At 33.4% G+C, this 22,756-nt stretch overlaps 1 protein-coding gene across 9 annotated transcripts in view; it reads right to left on the bottom strand.

The window, feature by feature from the left end:
* Positions 1-22,756, bottom strand: part of Atpalpha (sodium/potassium-transporting ATPase subunit alpha) — a 57,761-nt gene that overhangs the window by 12,189 nt on the left and 22,816 nt on the right. For 3 of the 9 annotated variants that reach the window (XM_068763322.1, XM_068763321.1, XM_068763323.1), the window contains exons 2-3: positions 772-852; positions 13-144 (exon numbers count right to left, since the gene is read on the bottom strand). In XM_068763322.1, coding sequence (XP_068619423.1) covers positions 13-144; positions 772-852 — 213 coding nt within the window. Of the gene's footprint in view, positions 1-12; positions 145-771; positions 853-4,719; positions 4,918-22,756 lie in introns of those variants that run through there. The other 6 variants (XM_068763328.1, XM_068763327.1, XM_068763329.1 and 3 more) reach the window with 3 other exon arrangements.

Genomic DNA, 22,756 nt, shown 5'->3' with positions numbered 1-22,756 from the left:
AGACCGACTTACATTTTCAGGATGTGTTTGAAATCTTTGGTATAGTTCCTCGGGTGTAACTTTGTGATAGTCGATGTCTAACTCCTGTTTTAGGTCATCTAAATCTCCTGGTTTCCGTTTTTTCGCGGGAGGTTTCCGGCGTGTCTGGGGACATGAGTTACAAGATCTTGTAGCTTAATTTTCACTATCCAGCAACATTATAGTTGCAGACATCCTCGGTTATAAAACAAAAAGTAAATAGTAAATAATTAAAGGCATTTATTAAAGCATGCAATGAGAAAGAATGATAAAGGCATGTCTAATGCTATCTCTACATTGAAATAAAATTATGATGTTGAGTAGTTTTTTATTATAAAATACACATAACGCTAAATAAAAGTTTATACTAAGTGTATGTTGACCCGTAAGTATTACAGAAAATAAAATAAATTTAAAATCTTTTAAATTGATACCAAGTCCGGTTATCCGGTTGAAGACGAGACTAGAGTGGAAATTGTACTCACGTCTCTAGCGGCCATCCTGGTGAAGCTCTGCCGACCGACTGATGCCGATACAGCTCTAGCTTTCTTTAGATAAACTAAAATCAGGTCAACAGAGGGCAGTGATGTCACCGGTAAGAAATATTTTACTGCAATGTGCCGAATCGATTTTAGGTCACAATTTTGCGCATAACCATTAAGGATTTTCAACAGCACTCATTTTGGTGTCAGTTCATGTAGAGCTAGCATTGTTCATAGCATATTAAAATAAACTAAAGATGAAAGTAAAAACCTTGTACTGGCCATCGGCAGTTCTATTATCGTCCTTAACAGGTGCGACGGTGGCGACACGGTATGAGTCGGAACGGCCATGCTGGAAACACAACTAGGGGCTAGACACATTCTACAGGGCGGCCCCTATGGGCCATGCAGTAGGGTTCCACTATGTGAAGTGAAAATGGTAACGACCACATTGTGTAACTCACAGCAAGATTCACATAAACTATATTTAATACTGTTTTAAAGTTCTAAATCATGAGTTTCACAACATTGTCGTAATAAATTTTATCATAGAACATCGAAAAATTTAACGTGCTATTTTAACACAGATCTATATATTCATATACTGCGTAATAAATATAAGGGTTAGTAGTTTTTTAACAAGTAATTTATCGATTGTTCTATAAAACAAAATGGTTTGATAGGCAAATCATAGAAGACACAAGTAACGGCAGATGAAAATGTTATTATAAACAAAATACAAAAGTTTTAAATAAAAATGTTATGTGGGATAAATCGTGAGAAGCGTAATCGTGTTGGATGCAGGGACAGAGCACGCGGCAACAGGGGCGTGACCTTGAGCGCGCTCCTGCTAGGGATCAGCGGCTCAATGGCGCTCAATTGCTCTCAACTAGTTACGTGTGCGAACCTGCGCGGTGGTAAGGACGCCCTCGTTCAGACAGGGACCCACAAAAACGCTACTAGAAGACATTCTTTTGCTGCAGTAATTTTATTGCTAACGTTCGAACAACTTTTAAAACAACACGATAAATATACACCAATTTATTGCTTTATTACAATACTAAAAAGAAACAAATTGTTCTATTATACCAGACAAGGACTTTCAAAAGCTCAGCTTGTACTGGCCGGAACGATGGTTCCGATAAGCGCTCTGAATACATGAAAATACAAAGAATCGGATTAATCCGTTTCAGCTAAAAGTATTTATTTAGTCCTTATGCATGAAATATTAGCATGTAAGAATTTTTAACTATATTAATCTGATTATTTTAAATAAATATTTTTGTACATCGAAATTCAGTCAGGTATCGTGCATTTATTAGCGCAGTAATGATTTCATTGTCCGCGTCGCGGCGATAATGTCACTGCGTCTAAATGCGTCCGCGTTCCCGTAAACAAGCCAGCCGCCCTCGATAATTGACGACCGTTTCCATCGCGGACATCATTAAACCGCGCCCTGAATTCCCATGAAGGTTACAGCCAACTGGAGCAAAGCACGCGTAATATTCCACAAAAAGTACTTCAACCGTTTGTTGGGACAGCCTATTATTGTGGTTTAATTTAATGAAAGCCCTTTTAGACAAAGGAAATGGAATATTCATTAAATGAAAAGGGTGCTTCACGCAGCCAAAGACGGCTACGTGCTCGGACGAGTTACATAAGCGAGCGACAGTACGCATGCGCGATGCGATCCAACCCCCACTTGCTACCCTCGACATAAATAGCCAAACGGCAAGGTTGCCTCCCCGGGGCCCTATCGACCGCGTTCTATAATCTTCCCAAAGGTTAAACCGGAATATCTGATGGCTTTTCAAACCGGCCCCAGGCAGAATAACGTATTCATTATTTTTTAATATTTAGCATTCTTATTCTTAGGGTTCTCATGACCCTTACTAGAATTCTATTACTCGAACAAATGTCTCACGAACTTCAACTATCAGCAATATGAATACGTAACTCGTTAAACAAAGTCGTTCGGAAATTCATTGTCAGGGTAACAATACCGCTTTATACCGAAAATTTGTAGTTACTATCGTAGTAGACTGAATGGGACAATTATTTTTATCTCTCCAACAAACGTCATTCTGTGCATTAACACGACGGCAGTGCCAAAAGCTAAGCCAAAAACACGCATGCTTTTGTTGTTACTGTATAGTGAATCTCCTGTTTTATTAAACTTTATTTATTGTATTTCGCGAAAATTGTAAATGCAAAAAACTTTTTATACATTAAATTAGACAATAATAATTTTAGAATGTAGCTGATAACAATATCCTCGCCTGTTTTTTCATGACATATTTACAGCCCACTCTCATTAAGTGTTATTGAACTTTGCCGATAAGAATTGGATCGTGTGAAAACAATACCATGTTTTTATTTCTTATTCACGAAGCAATAAATACCAATAGTTTTTAAGTAATTACCATTAATCGACTAATATAATAGGTAATAATATAAACATTTAAATAGTGTTTGACTTTACATCAATTAATTAAGGTGATCATTGTTTTCACACAATACGATTATATAATCGCCAATATAAAGTTAACACGAAAAATTTATAATAAAATGTTCAGTTTAATTTAATAGCTACATTTAATAGCAAGATTTATTACGAATAACTTTAATAGAACCTTGCGAATTTTTAATATTTTTTCTTTAATATTTTTTTTAGTTATATGTATATTGGTTTCAGTATTTTCTAAAAAGATATTCTGTCCACTCGATTACCAAAGCCAGAAGAAATGGACGGTAATTATTTAGTAAGTATGCAGTGATACAAAAATATGTATCCGAAATCCTATTTCATTTTTGTTATCATAGCAGGTAAGTTTTAATTTTTTATAACTTAGCGAGCTAATGGGCAACTATTCTTCCACGAAAAAAGTTGAGAGCATTACTGCAATGCAGTGAAAACGTTTTACTTGTTATTTTGATTAAATTCTCATTTTGGCGTCGCAAGGTAAATATTTCAATGGATTGGAATATCTCATAAGATATTAAGGTCTTCTTTCTTGCCTTTTTTCTTTTCCTTAGAAATAAAGGATTTATGTGAATATATAATAAATAATTGAAATCAAATAAAATAGAAACGATCTGTGCCTATCATTTTTGTTTGAACCACCTAAATTCTAAAAAAATGTCTTATTTTTTATATCAATAACATTATACCAATATAATGTTAGTGGAAATCCAGGAAATTGCAATTTTTGGAGATTAATTTTAGGAAACACTCCAAGGCCCGCGTCTAGCAACCTAATTGATGCGTGCGTGCTATCGTCATAAAGGATAAAGGAAATACTCCAATAGAGCGACGGCACTCTATGCGATTTAAATGACATAATGACGAAGCAATTTTCTAATAAACCTTCAGTGCTCTTATAGTTCTCGGGCCCGAGGCACGGCCAACACTCGCCACAACCTGTTTAGCTACTTCCTTCAGGACACCTTGCGAGAAATCTTTTAAGACCCCAACTAATGTGACCTATTTGAACCACGGCTCGACTTCGTCCACTTGGATCTAGCATTTTCTTTTCACATTACTATAGTTACATGAAAATTAATCAAATATTTAAGACGAATCTAAAATTTAGAAAAATATTAAAGAAGTTTTTATAGAAATATTTAAAAAGAACGTAAATAAAATATTCGTTTTCTAAATAAAACAAAATTAAAACAATATGCAAGCATTTATACTAATAAAGTCTAAGGAGATATTCGATTTAGTCCTAAGAAGGTATTGGGCAAACCGCTGGTGCCGTATGAAAAGGCGGTACAACGGAGTGTCCCTCTCCTCGCACAGATCGATACGGACAGTTACGCAATCAGGTTAGCGCCGTCTCTGAAAGCCTGTCTTCAAATCCTTTGAAAATTTAAAAATTCAATTAGAACGTTTTGCCAGTTTATACAGAAACGTTCAGCGAAAATGATAAAGGGAATAAGTCGAAAATAATTGAAAACCAAATCGTGCTAAGATGAATCTCGATGATTAACAGAACAAAGGCTAACGTGCAAATGGATGCCTAGGGTAAGTTCACAATGACCATGCTTCGGGTTAGCAAGCTCAGATCGCGGGCAGTGGCCTCCGCCCGAGCGCGGAGTACCCTTCCGACCCTTCACTCACTGAAAGCATGCACTCACGTCACGAAGACACTGGACGCCGGAGACCGATACGCTACAAAGGCATATAAGCACTACTGCAAGCGACACTCGCACTCACCTCGCCCATTTTCTTTAGTTTTTATGGAAAAGGCGGATAAAAAAGAGCAAGCCGCCTCTCCGACTCGTGTACGCTCCTCGACGGTGGGGGATGGACTGGCGTTAGTTCTGCAACAACGGGGGACCTTTACGGCTTTCTCGCTCCAACGGAAAAACTTAAAAGGTGTGCGCTTTCACGTTGCCTCGTCGCACGGCACTGGGGCTATGTCATCGTGGAACGGAACTGAAACCCGGTATAAGAGTGCACGGGTGGCAGATGCGCGTAGGGCGCGACGTTCGGCGGCCTGCTCCGGGCGGCGACTGGCGATGGGGCCGGCGCGTATCGAGCCGACGGTTCGCTGACGTCACACTGCGTCACGACGCCAGCGCCGCCAGCGGGGCCGCGCAGCCGCGCCAGCGCCCCCTGCCGCACCCGCGCCCACCCTGCCTCGACCACCGCGACCATCGCGACCACCACGACGACCACGACGCCCTCTTCCCACCTCACAATACAATCTACTGTATCGAAACCAAATTCATCCCCTAAACACCTACACATCTAGAGCTCTTAGTGATCTATATCTTGACCTAGTTGTCTTACGGCGGAATACCAGCTTAATCAGCCGCGCCGACCCTAACGTGACGATGAAAATTTACACACGTTCGCACGTCGGCTCTAATGTATTTCCTGTTCGCTAATATCAAGACATTAATTATCACGAAGGATACATTAGTATCCACTTTAAGCGACGAATCGTTGCAGTATCTCCGTAGATATTCCGCAAAACTTACATTACACTTACAATACAATAAATTACAATTTTTCCTAGAACATACTTTGTAAAAATTACTATAAGCAAAATATTTACACCTATCAATTGGAAACGTTTAGTGAAATGTTAAACTTATCCTTTTCTAAGATCAATAAATAAACTTAAATCACTTTTAATTTCTTTTCTAATAATGATAGTTTTTAACGATAAGTGATAAAAGGAAATCATTAATTATATATAAAAAAAAAGATACACGGGACTCTTAATTGGACTACCAATGGATTGACACGAAAATTAATAGTAATAAAAAGCTTTCTAGAGTAGAATCTATTTTATTAAATTTCATAAAGTGTATTATTCGCTACGTATATCGTTTAGTGAATTATGTTCGAGTATGGTCTATGAATAGTGTTCAATTAACAATAGCAATTAATTAATTTTTCTATTTCCTAAAACTTTTTATAGTTATCTTAAATTTTCCGCACGTCTTATGCATTTAACGTGATTGTATTATTAATATTGTGTAATTATTAGCTCTCACCATAAAAACAAACAAAACAATAAGTTTTTTTTTTTTAATTTTAACATTTTTTATTTAAAGAGGAATTTATTTTAGCAATAGATTCCGCATGGCTGGTGGACGTATGCCATCCCAATAGACCTCTACACGTGTCTGCAGACTATCTTAATAAGGCCATTCGTCCACCTTCTGGTTGGACCTTCTACGCTATTTGTAGCTGTGTTCTCCACTCTAAAACCTTGTGGCTCCATCGGCCATTTATTCTGCGTGCTACTTGCTAAAAATTACCACTTTAGCTTGCAAACCCTTTGTCTATGTAATGTTCAATGTAATTACTTTCGTCTACGGATCTCCTCGCCGATTTGATCTCGTGGAAAGATCCCGAGTTGAATTTCGATAAGCTAAAATTCATGTAATCAATCAAAAAATCAATGACTCACGTTCTTTTATGTTTGTATAATATAGAGTTCCACATTATCGTAGTCCTTTAAAGTCAGGTTTGTAAAGGTTAAAATGTTATCCGATACACGGTTATAGCGAAATTTGGTCTTATTTACAAATTTTCGGTTCTAGTATATCCTACACTTAGGAGTAAATTTATGTAATTTACACAGCGTGTGCTGCTAAGGATCGTAAACTTAAACCTGTACTTATACAAGCAAAACTTTACGTAGTCTGTAACGTAAATTTCCTTAAGCGTTTCATTAATCTAAATTGCATAATTATTTGGATATTAGGCTCCAACATAATTCAGTAAGAGCGGTCGGGCGGTGGTCTGTGCTCCAAGTCTCGGGGAACAAACTGTCAGATATTAATTTCCGGCACTTGACGCCGTCCACCCCAACCCAATTAAGACTCGGTGTTTAGGTGTTCCATAGTTAACCGTTTGCGAATTAATTAAATGAAATATAATAATTTAACGAGATATTCGTTTTCATTTATATAGGCGGGTATAGGTGTAAAAAGCTTTAAACGGGTGAATGTATCACCATAGCTCATTTGTAAACAAAAATCTTTAATCTTATTTTACATATTTCCATGTCGTTAGTGTATAGTTTTATAAATCTTTCAGTTATCGCCGTGTGCAAAGAGATCGCTCCGATATATGTTTAAATAATATATTTTTTTATATTGAAATAAAAAAAGGGACCGACAGTGAACAATAATTTTATGTAGTCATTTTTAAGACGCTTTTTCTTACTAATACGTAATTTAAGATTTCTAAAACCATCGATTTTTGGAGATAACACACATACACAATAATTGACAGTTAATGAGCTTTACATTTTCATAGCTTTCCTTTCATAGCTTTTACACACGTTACCAATCAACCTGTATAAATTCAAATACTAATAATTACAATAATTTTCGTGAATATTACTATCTCTTCACGTATCATAATTACAGTATGCAATTAATTAATTACTTAAATACTTTAAATTATTCTTGGCGCTTAATAAATACTTACAAGAAGATACATTTAATTATTTTAATTTAATTAAGAAATCTTTATAATTAAATCTGAAGTCTCGCAGAAATAAATTTTGAAAAGCAGAGGTGTAAAACTGTAGTGTAGCCTTCATTCGCAATTTCCCACAGTGCTCCCGACCAAATGCAATAAAATGCAGAGGTGCATGCTTTTCAATTTCCACCGTCCGTCGTGCCTCGCATCAACACTTATTTTTCATTTCGCCAACTCCTCCTGTAGTCACAAGATTTTTCTAGCTTTGCTATCGCTAAATTTATCGCTTTTCATTTATTTTATTCATCACTTTATGATTTCATTTATTTTATTATTAATAATAAAGTATAATTTTCAGCGATTACTCGTGTCCTGCTGCGAGCATTCCTAGAGCATCATTTAAGTAGAGACCATAACAAACTGAAATAGGTTTTTGCGGCCATTTTTACAATATCCTTGATAGAGTAGTAGCACAATTCATTCCCAGGCTTTATTATCACTTAAAAATATTTCACTCTGTAATGGTAGTTAGAACATGCACACTGTATTTTGACTTGCTTTTATAAAGCTATACTCGTTCGTAAAAAAAATTATTAAATGTTATCGACATGGTTAAAAAAAGAAATAAAAACAACCTTGACCCTTTTTTTTAATTCTTTATTGCAAGTGGTTTATACTGACTATTTTAAAGTGGTTAGGTTTATGTATCAAAGGTTCAAAACGATGGATCTATAGCTCATTTGTCAGCAAACATCTTTAAAAACTTTAGATTTATTACCGATCACCTTGTATAAAGTGATTGCTCTAAAATTATAGAGCACAACAAACCACTAATATCTGGCAAAGCCTACAAATTACTTTTAGTAAACAATAATCAATTTTAATTGCTTGTAAAAAGAATTATGAAAACACTTTTTCTTACTATATTACGTTAATTATATGTAAAACCATTGATTTTTGGATAGGGTGTACCATACATTAATTGCCAGTAAATGTATAGGTCTATAAATTCGCCACTTTGAAGCATTTACACCTATAACGATCACCTATATCCTAGCGTACATTAATAGAAATTTTATGCAAAACATTGTTTAATAAAAAATCTCTTGTGTCTCTATTACACATATACGAAAAATATTTGACATTCAAATGCAAACATCGAGCGTAAAGTCCCGGGTAAAACGTGCCAATCAATATCAGTGCAATATGTCAGCGAACAGAAACTATAGAGTACGCATGCACCGAGGGCGGGGTTTCCCGGGCGCATAGGTCAGTAACTGCGGATCGCACCATCTTACCCTACTTTTCGATGCTTTTTAGTGAACTCGAAGCGTAATCATAACGAGAATTTAAGAATATTTGTTTAATACCTATTAAACTTTAGTCCGAACATTATAAACATTAATGAGAAATAGTTTCGAATTAAGCTTTAACTTACGTTTTTGAATAAAATTTTAAATTACAGATGAATATTATTATTTATGCAAACACTTTTACTATGCATCTCATAAACAAGCTCCCTGACCTACTGAGAACCAAAGAACATCATAAGTGTCGTCCGAGGCCTGACCTGAAAACACGAAACTCCACACCAAACCCTCGAGTGCTTTGTAGTCCGTGCTCAAGTTAAGGAACGGACAAAAAAGATCATACGCAGCAACTAGTTATATACCCTTTTTACTTTCTGTAAAGTATAAAATGAATAAGACGCAACTTTAATATAAACGTCATGCTTTGTGTGTTTTAATTTACATGAAATATAAAGTAACACGCAAAATACTTTCAACGTCTAGTCAATAAAGGTTTGATTCTACCTTTAAAATTTTAGTCGTATAGGGAATACTAAAATTCGCTTAAAGATGTTAAGATTTTGGTTGATAATAGAAGATGTAATAACGTATTCGAAACATTTTCGGCGAGGTGTCTAAACGTAAATTTATCTCTGCAACGTTTATTAATTTACTTGATCTCTAATAATTAATTGGCTCCTACTTTAATTACACTAATATTTTATATGTTTAATATTTATTACCTACAGATCAGTCTTCCAGACAAATAAATAAATTAGTATCGAGATGGGACAACGCTGCTCATATAAAGGCGCTGCTGATATGAAAATTCGTAGTGAACGGGAGGTAGGCGGGCGGAGGGCAGAGGGACGAGGTGGTTAGAGGGCCGGGTCTTCGGAGCCTCTATTTGGGTCACCCCGGGCGTCATTCCCCACGATCAATAGCGTAGCCGGCGCGCGCCGATCTACCCTCCACCGCCGCGCCGCCGCCTGGTTACCTAACGTGTCTCGCGCTGCCCCATCTCCATTAATTATTTTATGACCGCGAATACAGAATTTCCTCAAGTATTCCAATCATCAAAATGAAACGGACGTGACATACAAGCGATTTTAAAAGAGGAACATAACGAACCGGCTAAGGGCGATGCTCACCACTGATTGTCACCTTACGGTTTCATTGTTACATAATACCAAAGCGTTCATTTAATATCAATAATTGAAAAGACAAACAAAATGCCATTATTTCACTTTCTATTTCAAAAATATCATTAATTTATAGCCACGAAGTGCGACCGGTATTGATCAACATCTATTGTCACCCAACAAACTAAGAGGTGACCTACAAGGTGACCTTTCGAGGAACTGCGCAACCGATCGTTCAACAAAGACCAATATTTCCCTTAAATTTAAAAAAATATCTACTCTGCATTATAATCTTAACGGCTGGCTCCATGAAAATCGAAGAAGCTTTGTACGAATGTGCCGAGGAAACGAATAGTTTAGTTCAATTCAACTTCATCACTAGTTTCTTTTGCAATATGCTTTTTATATTGTGACAGTATATAATATTGTGACAGTATTTTTAATACTCTGACAATAAAGAAATGCTAGTCAGATCATCGATCAGTCAGAGTCATAATAACTAAAAACATAAGTACAATAGGCGTTCTTATCAATAAAGGCCATTTCTACCAGACAATCATAGACTCCAGTGAGCAAACAAATCTATATCCTATCCTGGTTTCAATACCGCTATGATCAGCGTAATTATAGAAATAATGCAATACACCATCTTGGTTTATACAGACAAATCCAAATAAAAGCTGAATTCATACCGCAATGCTCTGGTATAATAGCCTTGTTACGTTTAGGGCGTGTCAAATAACTTTACAAAAAAAAGTATATAAATTAAAACAAATATTAAATGTTTCAATTACATTAAAATCATCACCCTAATTGTTTGACGATATTATGTTAAAAAGTGTATTGCACCGAACGTGAAGATAATGAATGGAATAATTCATGCTGAAATCTTAAATTGGTAATATTTAAAAGAATGGCAGCCTTTAACGAGGCTTAGCGAAGCGGGCGTTTGAAATGGGATTATAAATATTATGGAGTAACGGTGCGCGAATACTAAATAGCCGGTCCTACCCGACTAAATTAGGTCCGCGAGCAGAATGAGTGATTATGTCACGTATCTAGGTGCTCTCCAAATTGGTTACTTTGGCTTTGTAACACGTTAAAAACAAATTATTAAACATCTTAATTCTAATCTTAATAGCAATGTTACTTTGCAGGGACCAACTGATATACAGATCACTTAAAAATAAAAACTATAAATCAATCGAGGAATATTAATAAGAAATTAATTTATAGTGAAAATTTTAATTGCATATCCCTTTTTCCATAACCCGTCTAGTTAGATATACAGCGGTAATACGTAATATTTAAATGAATGTCGTAGATATCGAAAGTCAAATGCAGGAAATAAAATGAAAAACTGTTATTAAATGCATTACGAGTGAGACAATCGTTTGTGATCATATAAAACATCTGTTAATACCTTTTTTACTTTTTTAAAAAATTAACATTTAATTACAGTTCACACAATACGCGTATATAAATATTTTATAAACAAAAAATGTATCCGTAAGCAAAATTTAAAAAATTGAACAAGAGCATTGCAAAAAAAAACAGCTTTCAGCTTCTAAGTCCATAGCATTCAAAAAAAACATATGGTAAATTTAACACTGAGCAGTAACTGCTTCTATCGTTAGAGGAATGAGATTTGCGATCATAGGTCACGGGATCCATTTTCGGGATACTGTATAATTAATGCAAAGTGTAAATTATAAATTTACACTTTGTGCATTAATTATATATTACTATAGGCTTGCCACTGCTCACAAACATGTTTCTTTTGAATGGGCAGCAGCGTCCTTTTCGTATGATTATACCATGCTGCGATCGACAACCCCCCATAGATACCTTTCGGGGAGGCCTATGCTCTATAAACGCATTTATGATATAAATAGTCGGCAGCGATCTCATATAATAAAGCTGATTTGACTGTTTTAATATACAATGTGTAGTTCCATATAGAAAAGTACATTTTTCTACATATCATTTTTTCATGTCATTGCGTAATGCTTATTGGATAGTAGGAATTACCGAGCATGTATGAATGTTGAGCATGCATGAGCATGATGTACATACGCAACAAACCAGAGAAATATAGTTATTTGTTTTTACTAGGTTAATCCAGGTGAATGAGGTAGGACATTTTTTTATTCATATATGCAGGAAATTGTTAGTGAACTCCCGGCTAAACTTTGTATATTTGCATTTAAACTGGAGTTAGTTGAACCAAACTTTTTACGGCGAGCACCAGCCCAAATGGAAAACTTTCAGAATAGAATGTAATTGAATATTTAATTCGTGTACCTTTTTGTCTTTTAATGGAAATATTATTCAGGTGTCGAAAGAGTTGTAAAAGGTAAAATCTTTTTTCTTCATTTGGTAACACACTTTATATAAGTTTTATCTATTATCTCAAAGTTTTTTTGAACATACGTAGTTTTTTGTTTAAAATATACTAATTTAATGTCTGCTACGCTCTTTTCTTGTCATTTTTTTTAAAAACCAAGTTACGTACTGCAATTATTAGCACCGTCTATTTCAAATAACTCATCAAGTTAAAAATCTAAACCCGCTTTGTGAATAAAATTTATAATGTAATATTTAATACTTAGATATACTGTCTATCCATGCAGATACTACAAGTTATTGGTCTGTCGCATTTCAATAGAAAAAATAATTAAAGTAATATATTTCATAGTGACACAAGATGATTGGAAATAGGTATCTAGGCTTTATAACCTTTTGCTGACAAATGAGCTATACATTCACCCATTCAAAGTTGTTACACCCATAACCAATCATTCCGTATGCTAAAAGATTTACGAGATCATTTACTGATTAAAAATACATAGCGTAGATTTAGTGCATCACATTGGTTATGAGATAATGTTAAGGCAGACGACTGGAGCAATATCTTTATCGTACTACAACCGGTACTTTATTATTAGCGTACCACACTTCACAGGCACAGTAAATCATTTATTGTTATGTATAAAACCTAGACCGCAATCCGCATAGGTACGGCATTACAGTCTGAAGCAGAAATAGCCCATGTGGCGCGTTGAAATAGAAGCTAAACGTATAAGGTGACGTGAGACGTGTACTCCCCGTTGCCAAAACGTGCCTATAAAATCCCTAGACATATTGAAAAGATATACGATATTACGATAGAAGGCATAGTTACGATAATCGTACAAAGATCAACTGTTATTGATAAATAAGTTATATGGTATGGTTTTCATATTTGATCTCTTGGTTCTTACCTTTCTTCATATAGAGATAATATAATTATCTTATTCCTTGTACACTTTTATTAACCCTAATACTTGTGTCTAAAATGATATGGCATATATATTTTGTACCGCAGAGTTCACGGAATAATGCTTTACGTTTAAAGCTCATCAGAATACGTCGATTTTACAGACGCGCTTCGCATTACACGTGTGATGTGTAGAGTATTAGTGCGTACGTGAACGAACTCCTACAAGTCGTTACATTGTTATTATCTGGCCCGAACTATTGCAACACTGTTGTAATGAATGGATTGTAACTCAAAAACTATACGGGAGGGTAATTACGTCTCGTGCGAAATTTATCACACGTCTCAATTATATTTCATCACAATACAGTAAAATGTAGAATTTTGTACAACCGTAAATAATTTGGAAATATCAGTCGAACGTCACAATTAATACACAAAAATATATCAAAGCTCTGGGACAAACTCGAATTTTTTTTCCCCATTCATATCACCAGCAACTTAATATTTAGTGAAAAAAAAAGTTATGTCAGCATTTAATTCAACGATATACGCAATAAAGAAGAGTCATTATTGAGAAATTATTTAAAAAAAAAATTATAAAACTAAACGATTACATTGTGTTCTAATGTCAAAAATGTTAAATTATTTGCATAACCTCCGCAGCGAAGCCCTCGGAGTTAGAAGAAAAATTTTAAATGGCTCCCGCTCTGGAATCCACGAGCGCAAAGGTTCAAACATGAAAAAATTCTAAAATTTAACTAAAACTATGAATTTTAATTAACATAAAACCGGTTTAAAAATATCATAAAAAGACTTATTAAAAACAAACTCCCAAAAAAAGTTACGTACAATCCAAAATAAGCGCAGCCGAAACAAAAACTACAACAAAAATTCTGACATTCCGATTCACTGGTAAAAATATGAATTGTGGAAAATGTATTTGAATAACACAAAGCTTATTTACTCTTAGAAATGGGTAATACATATTTGACATTGTTTTAATTTGAAATCAGTTTAAAATGCTTAATTCAAATTAAAATTCATATTAAAATCGGACACAGGTTACTAACACAAAGATAGGGTCAATTTAATTAGATGTTTTGCCTATATACAATTATATTTATATGCTAATAAAGAGTAAGTTCTAAAAACATGATTGTTATTAACTACTTTGATCTAAATTATAATCGACAAAATTAACACAACCGTTTTATCATTTCAGCCGGAAAGGATGGAAAACGGTGGAATTAATTTAATATAAAAATACATAACTGTCTCTGATGGATAAATAACTAAATTTTAAAATGACCATAATAAAATGAGTAAAAATTATGGAAGCCATGACCGCATTGCGAATTTTAAAAATAGAACGAATATATCAAATAAGTTTTTCTTTGCGTACGAATCCATCTGCCAATGTCGTATATAACCCAAGGTTGAGAGGTAATATCTTCAGAAGGCAATTCTTATAGGTCAGAGTTCAGGACATGTAACAATAAGTCGTAAGTACGCGCAGGTATGCTTTCAACATTTACTACAGAGTAAAATTACGCTGAAATCAGTTATATAATATTTAGGTAAGTAATATTTTAATGTATAGATATATTCTATAATAAAATGAAGAAACTCTAAAACGTTTCAGGAAGGGTTTGCGCATTAACTTCTGTGATTTATCTATTGACATAGTTACTTGCAAATGACATTACCTTAACAAATACTAATATGCCTATGTAAGTATGAACACTGGATGGGGGAAGTCACGAAGTACAATAGTGGACGGGTTGTTAATTTTTACAGTAAATAGCAACAACAACCAAACCCGGAGGAATACAGGCTGATATAATTTTAACACTTTTGTTCTTCCAATCCGAGCGTAGCGTGATTATACGTACCACACTGTAACTACCCTACTTTTAACCGCACATTTCATAGAGAAGTTTACAGTTCTAGAAATATATTCATGAATAGAAATGAAGCTGAAATTTTCATGACTCGAAATAATAAAAAGGGGTTGATGTACACCGGTTTCGTAACATAAGGCATTTGGGAGTACTCAGGGTAAAACAATTTGTTTGTCGACCAGCCTTTTTGAATCTTTTATTATAATATTTGCATGACTATATTATATATGCCGGATGTTCGGTTACGTATAAAAGCTTTAAAGTAAATCCATTGCTCATTTCACAACAATAATCTTTTCAAAGGCACACTTATTTACAATCATCACATTTCCATCATATTATATAAGTATTTTTATTCTTATTACCTATAACACAATAATTTACTCATTTATTGATTAAAAACTTCTAATTATCCCTGTATTTAATCTTATGAAATTAATTAATCTATAAGGATAAACTAGATATGTTAAAATATTAAAATTACGTTGATTAAACTTCAAAAGCATAATGCACTACTATCATTTGTACATAGTTATTTATACACCAGAAAATATTTTATCAAGGTGGCTACATTTAAAAAAAATGTCTGTTGAACATTAGGTAATAATTTACTTGTAAAACTATTCGAAGAACATTTTTTTGAGAACCAGTCGTTTTTATTTCGTGTAAACCGTTTAATAAACATCTAAGTGAGGTAAACACATCGTTATATGAACCAGTTATGAATATAATGAGAAAAACTAAGTGAGTATCTGTAAACAGCCAGATTTAGTTGGAAGACGTCCATACACGAGTTCGCCGCCTTTAACCGCCTCAAATGAGTTTAGGCTGGCGTGGTAACTGAGATCAATCGCTATGTACTTGTTACTTCATTATATGAATTCTGCTCGACGCTTTTAACATGCTTATTTAATAAATAAATAAATTGTTTTTTCAACTTATACCCGTACAATACGACTGGGTCAGTACAAAACATTTTTTTTTAATGATAACGACATGGACACTTAAATTGCTTTGCTTTATTAAGCGGAATAAAAGATTAATTTTAAGTTTAATATAATATCAACACATAGAAATAATATAAACAAATTAAAATCTGAAGGCTAATCGTGTATTGTATTGTACAGAATTTCACCGTACAGAATCTATATCACAACGAACTTAGGAACTTAGGATGCGTTACATGTGCCAGACCATTTTTATGATGCCGTCGCGACCTATTCCTCTAAGTTATTTTTTGTGGGTTTTGACGTGTTCGTGTATTAATTTCCGTTTAATATATGACTTTTTGTGTTTCTCTCCTGATGGCAAAGAACTTTGAGATACCCACCAACAAAGAGATTGGGAAGCCATTTGGCCTCAACCGAGAGGACCATAGTGAATATATAAATTATTAAATTAACAGATTTAAAAAAGTAGCCACATGTACACGCATCTTTAAATTTATTTACAATGGTTTACGCCTATTACAATCATCCCTCTTTCACATACCTACATAAATGTAGTTGAAAAGGGCTATCTTAACTGATTCTAGCCAAATATATATCATTAGATATAAGAACGTAGATATTTTAAGTTTCGGAAATATTATTTGATTCTTGAATATGGGCTCGCATGTCACAGGTAATGGCATCCGACCCTTCCTCTCATTTTAACGCGTTACGTCGGATACACGAAGATGAAGACGAATGACTGCCTCGATGATACTTACATACATGACAATATATATATACACAACTGTAAATTTATTGTCGTCATATGCTTGATAATACAGATATACATACATGGCACACAGCTAGTTTGCTGTTAAACAACCTACTCCAAAATAAATGGTTTGATAAAATAGTGAGGCAAAAACTTATCAAAATTAGGATCACAACATTTTAAAATTGATCACTTTTTGCTATGTGTCTCTGCACAATTTGTGATGCCAGAAGTTATCAGCCTGTTGTATACCAACAGAAAAATCATATTATATATTTATCATAATTATAACATATCGTAGAGTAAGCAATTTATACAGGTTGTTTGGAAATAGATATATAAGCTTAAGGGCTTTTAGCAGACAAATGACCTGTTTATTCACCTCTTTAAAGCTTTTATACCTATAACCAATCAACCTGTATATCAAAAGAGAAATGAAGCTTAAGTTAGTTAATAATCCTATGGTTTGAAAAAGTTATCAATATGTTTATAAGCCACAAAATTATTTGCGAACCGCATAATTTTTTTTATCCATCTATATGTAATAGCTTGGCTAAAATTGTATCGAAAAGCAACGTTTAGTAAGTTTTTAACTGAATTTCTTATTTTTGAAAACTTAGATTAGACTTACTTTTGTATTTAAATTACCTACTAGTGTTATTTACGCACGTATGATATGCAAAATATAATGATAATTTAAACTAGTTAATTAAATTTATTTAACTATCATTCAAAATGTTAGACAAATGCTTATATATCAGTAAGAAACCCCTGCTTCAGAGAAATAGAAATGGTAATAACGTTGTATTTTAGCACGAATTTCGGTTTGAATTGAATTTAAGGAAACTGCCGTAGCGTCTCCACTTTGAATACTGTATTAGCATTTTACAACTGAAAGCCACTTCTGGAGTTTGAGAAATTTTACAAATTAAATTGCAACTCCAATTTTCTTTACATATATTATAAAGAGAGATTAAAACAGTAATGAAACCTGTACACGAAAGTAACCAATTCAGCCCAGCTGATTGGAAAGTTGAAATGGCAATTTGAAAGGCACAAAATCAGCAGAATAGATAGCCACTGATACCTTAAGGTCCTGGAGTGGAGACGACGGACCAAGAAGCGCAGCGTACCCACAAGGTGGACAGACGCTCTTGATAAGGTCGTTGGAAGTTACTGGATGGACAATCCAATCTGTCCTATTGGAAATACTTGGGGTAAGCCTATGTAAAGTAGTAAATGTCATGGCCGAGATGATGAAGAAGAATTTTGATTTGTAGTTTTGTGATAGAAAATAGTTGAATTTCTAACCGAAACCGCAGAATTCATTGATTAAATACAGCCTCAAATCGTTCCCTCGGCAAGATTTCATTTCCCCTTTAATGAAATTTCACCAACAGATTCCCCAACACGTGTTATGGAAATGTGTCGCACCGTAACTAACATTCATATTGATAACGATCACATGTTGTTCTAACAGCATCGACGTCACATGAGCACAAATAGCAAGCGATTTATTGACTCTTGACTTTGCGACGCGTTTACCCATTGCCCTTAATTCCTTGCATAAACAATGGCCGTGAACAAAGCCTGTACCCTTCACGAGTCTAGTCCAATAAACTAGACTAAAGAAATATATTATTTTCATCGATAGATTCATGCAATAAAATAATAAATTAAGTCCTATTATTAACAAATTGTAAAATTTTTATAATGAAACCATTATGAGCGGTAATATGTCTAAAAATTTTTATAATAAAATATGATAAATTTATATAAAAGAATTTTACGAAAGTACAACTATTATTACACAGTAAACTTATTAGATTGCATGCACTTAAAACTTGTTGTTACTTTTAAAATTTTCTTTCCCGCAGGAAAAGTACAGTAACAAGCTTTCACAACCAAGAGTTGCCAAAGTAAACTGGTAAAAATATTTTATATTTTCCGATCGATCTAAACGGTTGTTAGGAACTTTTGTTTTGCTAGTACGTCCATTAGCTGCACTAGACTCGTACCGTGTATTGAGGAAATCTTTAAAACCAGGCAATTCAAGGAAATAATGTAAGACCGGAGAACAAATACCTATAAACTACAATTACACTGATTTATTTAAAAACCTGTATTGGTTTGAATTAAAGATTGACAATCGAAACGATGTGCGGACAATAATACAAACTAGGTAGAGTCCAGAATGGAGTAAAACATTGTAGGAGATATTGTGTATTATTGATAACTTGTTAAACAGCAATAAAGGCTAATTTATTTTATAAGTTACACGGTCTTAAATAATTAAACGTATTAGACAGGCATGGACGTTAAGGTTTTCACACTTTTATGACCAAGAATGATATTGTACGAGATTATAAACAGTTATCGTGTTATTCCAATACATTAGCTGTAGTATATAACCGTTAAATATTATAGTCAATGGAATTATTATAGAATAAACAGTGTACAAAATTAATCCAAACAGGCATCATGGCCGCAGTTGCGCGTTGCTGAATCATTCCCAATACGAAGGTGAATACGAAGGAAGTTTATTAGATTATGTACAGGCAGAAGAGATTTATCGTTCAGCGAAACAGTCTAAAAATTGCACACGTCACTACATGTAATATGTATGAAATGTAGAAACTAGACACCTAGTACATCATGCCCTCGAAATATATTCCCGACCGTTTCAAACATGACGTATGAGTACGGGATTTCGTTTGACGCACTCATATTTATTCATTTCGGTGAAGGAACTCAATTAAATCAGCTTTAGTTCACTGGCTTAAGTTTTATATTACAAAAATGATAATAAGATAATATTTAAATATATAAGTTAATATTAAAATGATTTAAGATCTTATAACAAACATTATTTCAGAAAAAAAGAATTAGGTGTTGATAAACCTGTAGTACAAACTTCATAATAGATTAATTCTCACAAATAATTTTACAGTTATCGGTTCGAAATTATCAAAATTATCATTATTTTATTTATTGCTGATTTTACTCTTTTGTAAAATAGTGATTTTGTACATATCTTACTACTTTTCTAGCATAGATCATACTCTTGATCATACAAAAAAACAAATATAGTCTATATTTGTTTCTTTGTTATAACAATTTAATAAAAGTTTAATACTTTGATTTTTGGTATTTCAAAACATTAAAACGTTTGCAGTAACAATGAACATTAAGTTATCATAAAGCTCTGATTGAGACAAGTCTATGATAATCAATGATTGTGCAAATGATCTCCATTTGTATTATTATTTAACTAAACTACGTTAACAAAGTTAGGTATATTTAAAATTATCTAGACAACGATAATAACTGCACAAAGTATGATAGCAAACCGGTACTTTAAGTAATGGAAACTGAAGCCAAGCAGCTGTCGGTAACACAAGATGGCCACTGCTAGTGATGATATCCGAGAATTGCGGTTGCAAGCGACTTTAAAACCAATTAGTACAACAAAAGAAGATTATTACATAGAAATATAAAATGTTGAACGTTCCTGTAAACACGATCCTTTTATTCAGGAAACTACGTCTCGTGCAAAACTTTTGTATATTTTTCTCGATACGTAGTTAACGGGTGAAGAAAATGTGCCGTCCGGAGTTCTTGAACCAAGTTCGAAAGTTTTTAATGCTCTCCATATAAGAAATAGAATAAGAAAACTATTAAAAGTTAAGGGTTATAAGTAAAAATGTATTAAAAATTTACTGCGGCCTACTAAATCGTACCTTTAGTGTTACTCAATATGAACATCTCACCGCAGAGTTCTGAGATGTGATTACGGTTGAATACATCTAAATATTATTTCAAGCAGACTTAATGTTTAAATGAGTATGAAAGTAGACGAACCATCATCACCAACAAATGTAAATAAATATTATCAACAATTAAGCAAAGGTTACGTAAAAAACTTAACAGATTACGTAAAAGATTTCGTACGATTATCATGCATCCGTGTCATTTTGATTTTGAACTCTTTAATTCAAATTGCAAGTGCAATCTAAAACACAATTTCAATTAGATATTTGTTTTTGCGACATATCACTTTGCAAGAGTCCCATCGTAAGGTAAGAACTGTAAAGACACATTATAAATAATATATTAAAATAAATAGAATTCGGATTTTTAAAATATCTATTAAAAGCAATGATTTTGCTATATCTGTCTATTCTAATAGTAAATAAGGTCATTTCCTTTTATTTTAAAACAGATACGTATTAAAGTAACACGAAAAGATATACTAAGGATTTTTAGATAAGAAAAAAATATCTATTTAAAAAATATAGAAAACGACAAAGCAAGTTTTTATATGACCAAGATATACTAAGAACAAAAGTTTTTACGCAAATTAAAAGTATACGGAAAGCCCAGCCCAATTACCGTACGTGCTACACTTTTTGTATCAATAAAAGTGTAAATCTAATTACTACTTACGTTAGCTCACATTATTAGTGTAAAATTTGAAAACAAAATTCTAGCAAGGTGCATTGATTAAACAACGAGATTTGCAAAAATCTAAACATAGGAGATAACTGCGACGAACACGCAAATGTTTAGGACTTTGATGACAGATATTACATACATATTTTATATTCGGACACTAAATTTATATACTTTTGTAAAATGTCTATTTACTATAATTGTCGTTGATGTAATTTTAAGATATATGATTAATATATGACTTTTAGTCCATTTGAATCTTTTAACAAATAAGAATTGGAGTTTTAAACGTCATCGCTAGCTTTTCAAAAACTTAATCTGGGATTAAAAGGAGTATTGAGGTTAAATTTTGTAGGTTAAACTTTGCGAAATTTGAAATCAGAATGAAAACTAGGTCTATATTCTGAAGTGCATTGAGAGTGCTAATAAAATGGGTTGGAATATAAATTTTATTTAGGTGCCCAGTTGGTACAAATTATACAATATATATACAAAGGATACACATAAATACGGATACGTGGTGATCTAGTTGCTATCGTCGGATAAATATTATTATTTAATCAAATATATAAAACAGTGCCCTGAATGGTCTAATATATTTCTTTACTAGAGTGCACGTCTGATTGAGCAGAATTGGCGCAAAGCGCAAGTAAGTGTTGCTTTATCATGTGAAGCAAGAGATTTTGATCACTGTAGAGTGCCAATATTTGTTTTGTATATTTTGGGTCTTAATTATTGCATGATAACAAAATGTTGGATACAAGCGGCTTCCAAGTATTGAAAGTCTATGTGTAATAATGCAGATTAAGCAAAATTTTTAAACTAAAAGTTATTCATTTAATAATAGAAAGAATCTATACCTGGCGTCGAGTCAACCATCTGTAGGGATAATAAATGAACTCGACAGGCGAAAGAAACTTAGTAATTAAGTAAAATTGAAATTGCCAGGAGGCAAACACATTATTCTCAAGGTATACTGTCTTCTGTGTCATTTGCAGTGTAAATAACCCTTTGAATACAAACTTTCCTTGACATTTTTTTAAATTATCTGAGATTCTATTGTAAAGTAAAAAAGTAGTTGGGTCTTCTGTATAAATACTTTGATTTTACTTTTGGTATTTCATTTATATATACATACATGCTTACTGAAAATTATGAATTTTTTTGTAAATATAAATTTTAATACAAATAATGAAAAACAACATATTTTAAGTTTATTTAAATTTTTCTCGTGAAGACAATGACTAGCTTTTTTCAGCAGGACTAAAATCATACGTAAAAGGCAATAGTTCTATCTTAATTATCCTAGGAAATTACTTTTATTTAAAACAAATAAAAGTAATTTGCTAGCAGTCGTTTTCAGTCGCAGTCGACTTTTAAGAACTCTTTAAAAAACATCTTAATGCCAATATATCATAATTGTCTTATTTCTTATAATAACCGCGAAATGTATTAAAACGTTAAAAATCAATATTCATATTTACGATGACATTCTTGATTGAGACCACAGACTGGCAAGCGCAGCGAAGATCCACCCAGGTGTTCAGACACTCA

This window comes from Battus philenor, unplaced genomic scaffold (genome assembly GCF_028537555.1).
Source record: "Battus philenor isolate CCGP_79_NKW_IND1 unplaced genomic scaffold, ilBatPhil1.0.hap1 SCAF_17, whole genome shotgun sequence".
In the NCBI taxonomy this organism is placed as follows: Eukaryota; Metazoa; Arthropoda; class Insecta; order Lepidoptera; family Papilionidae; genus Battus; species Battus philenor.
This window is presented reverse-complemented; position numbering and strand designations above follow the sequence as displayed.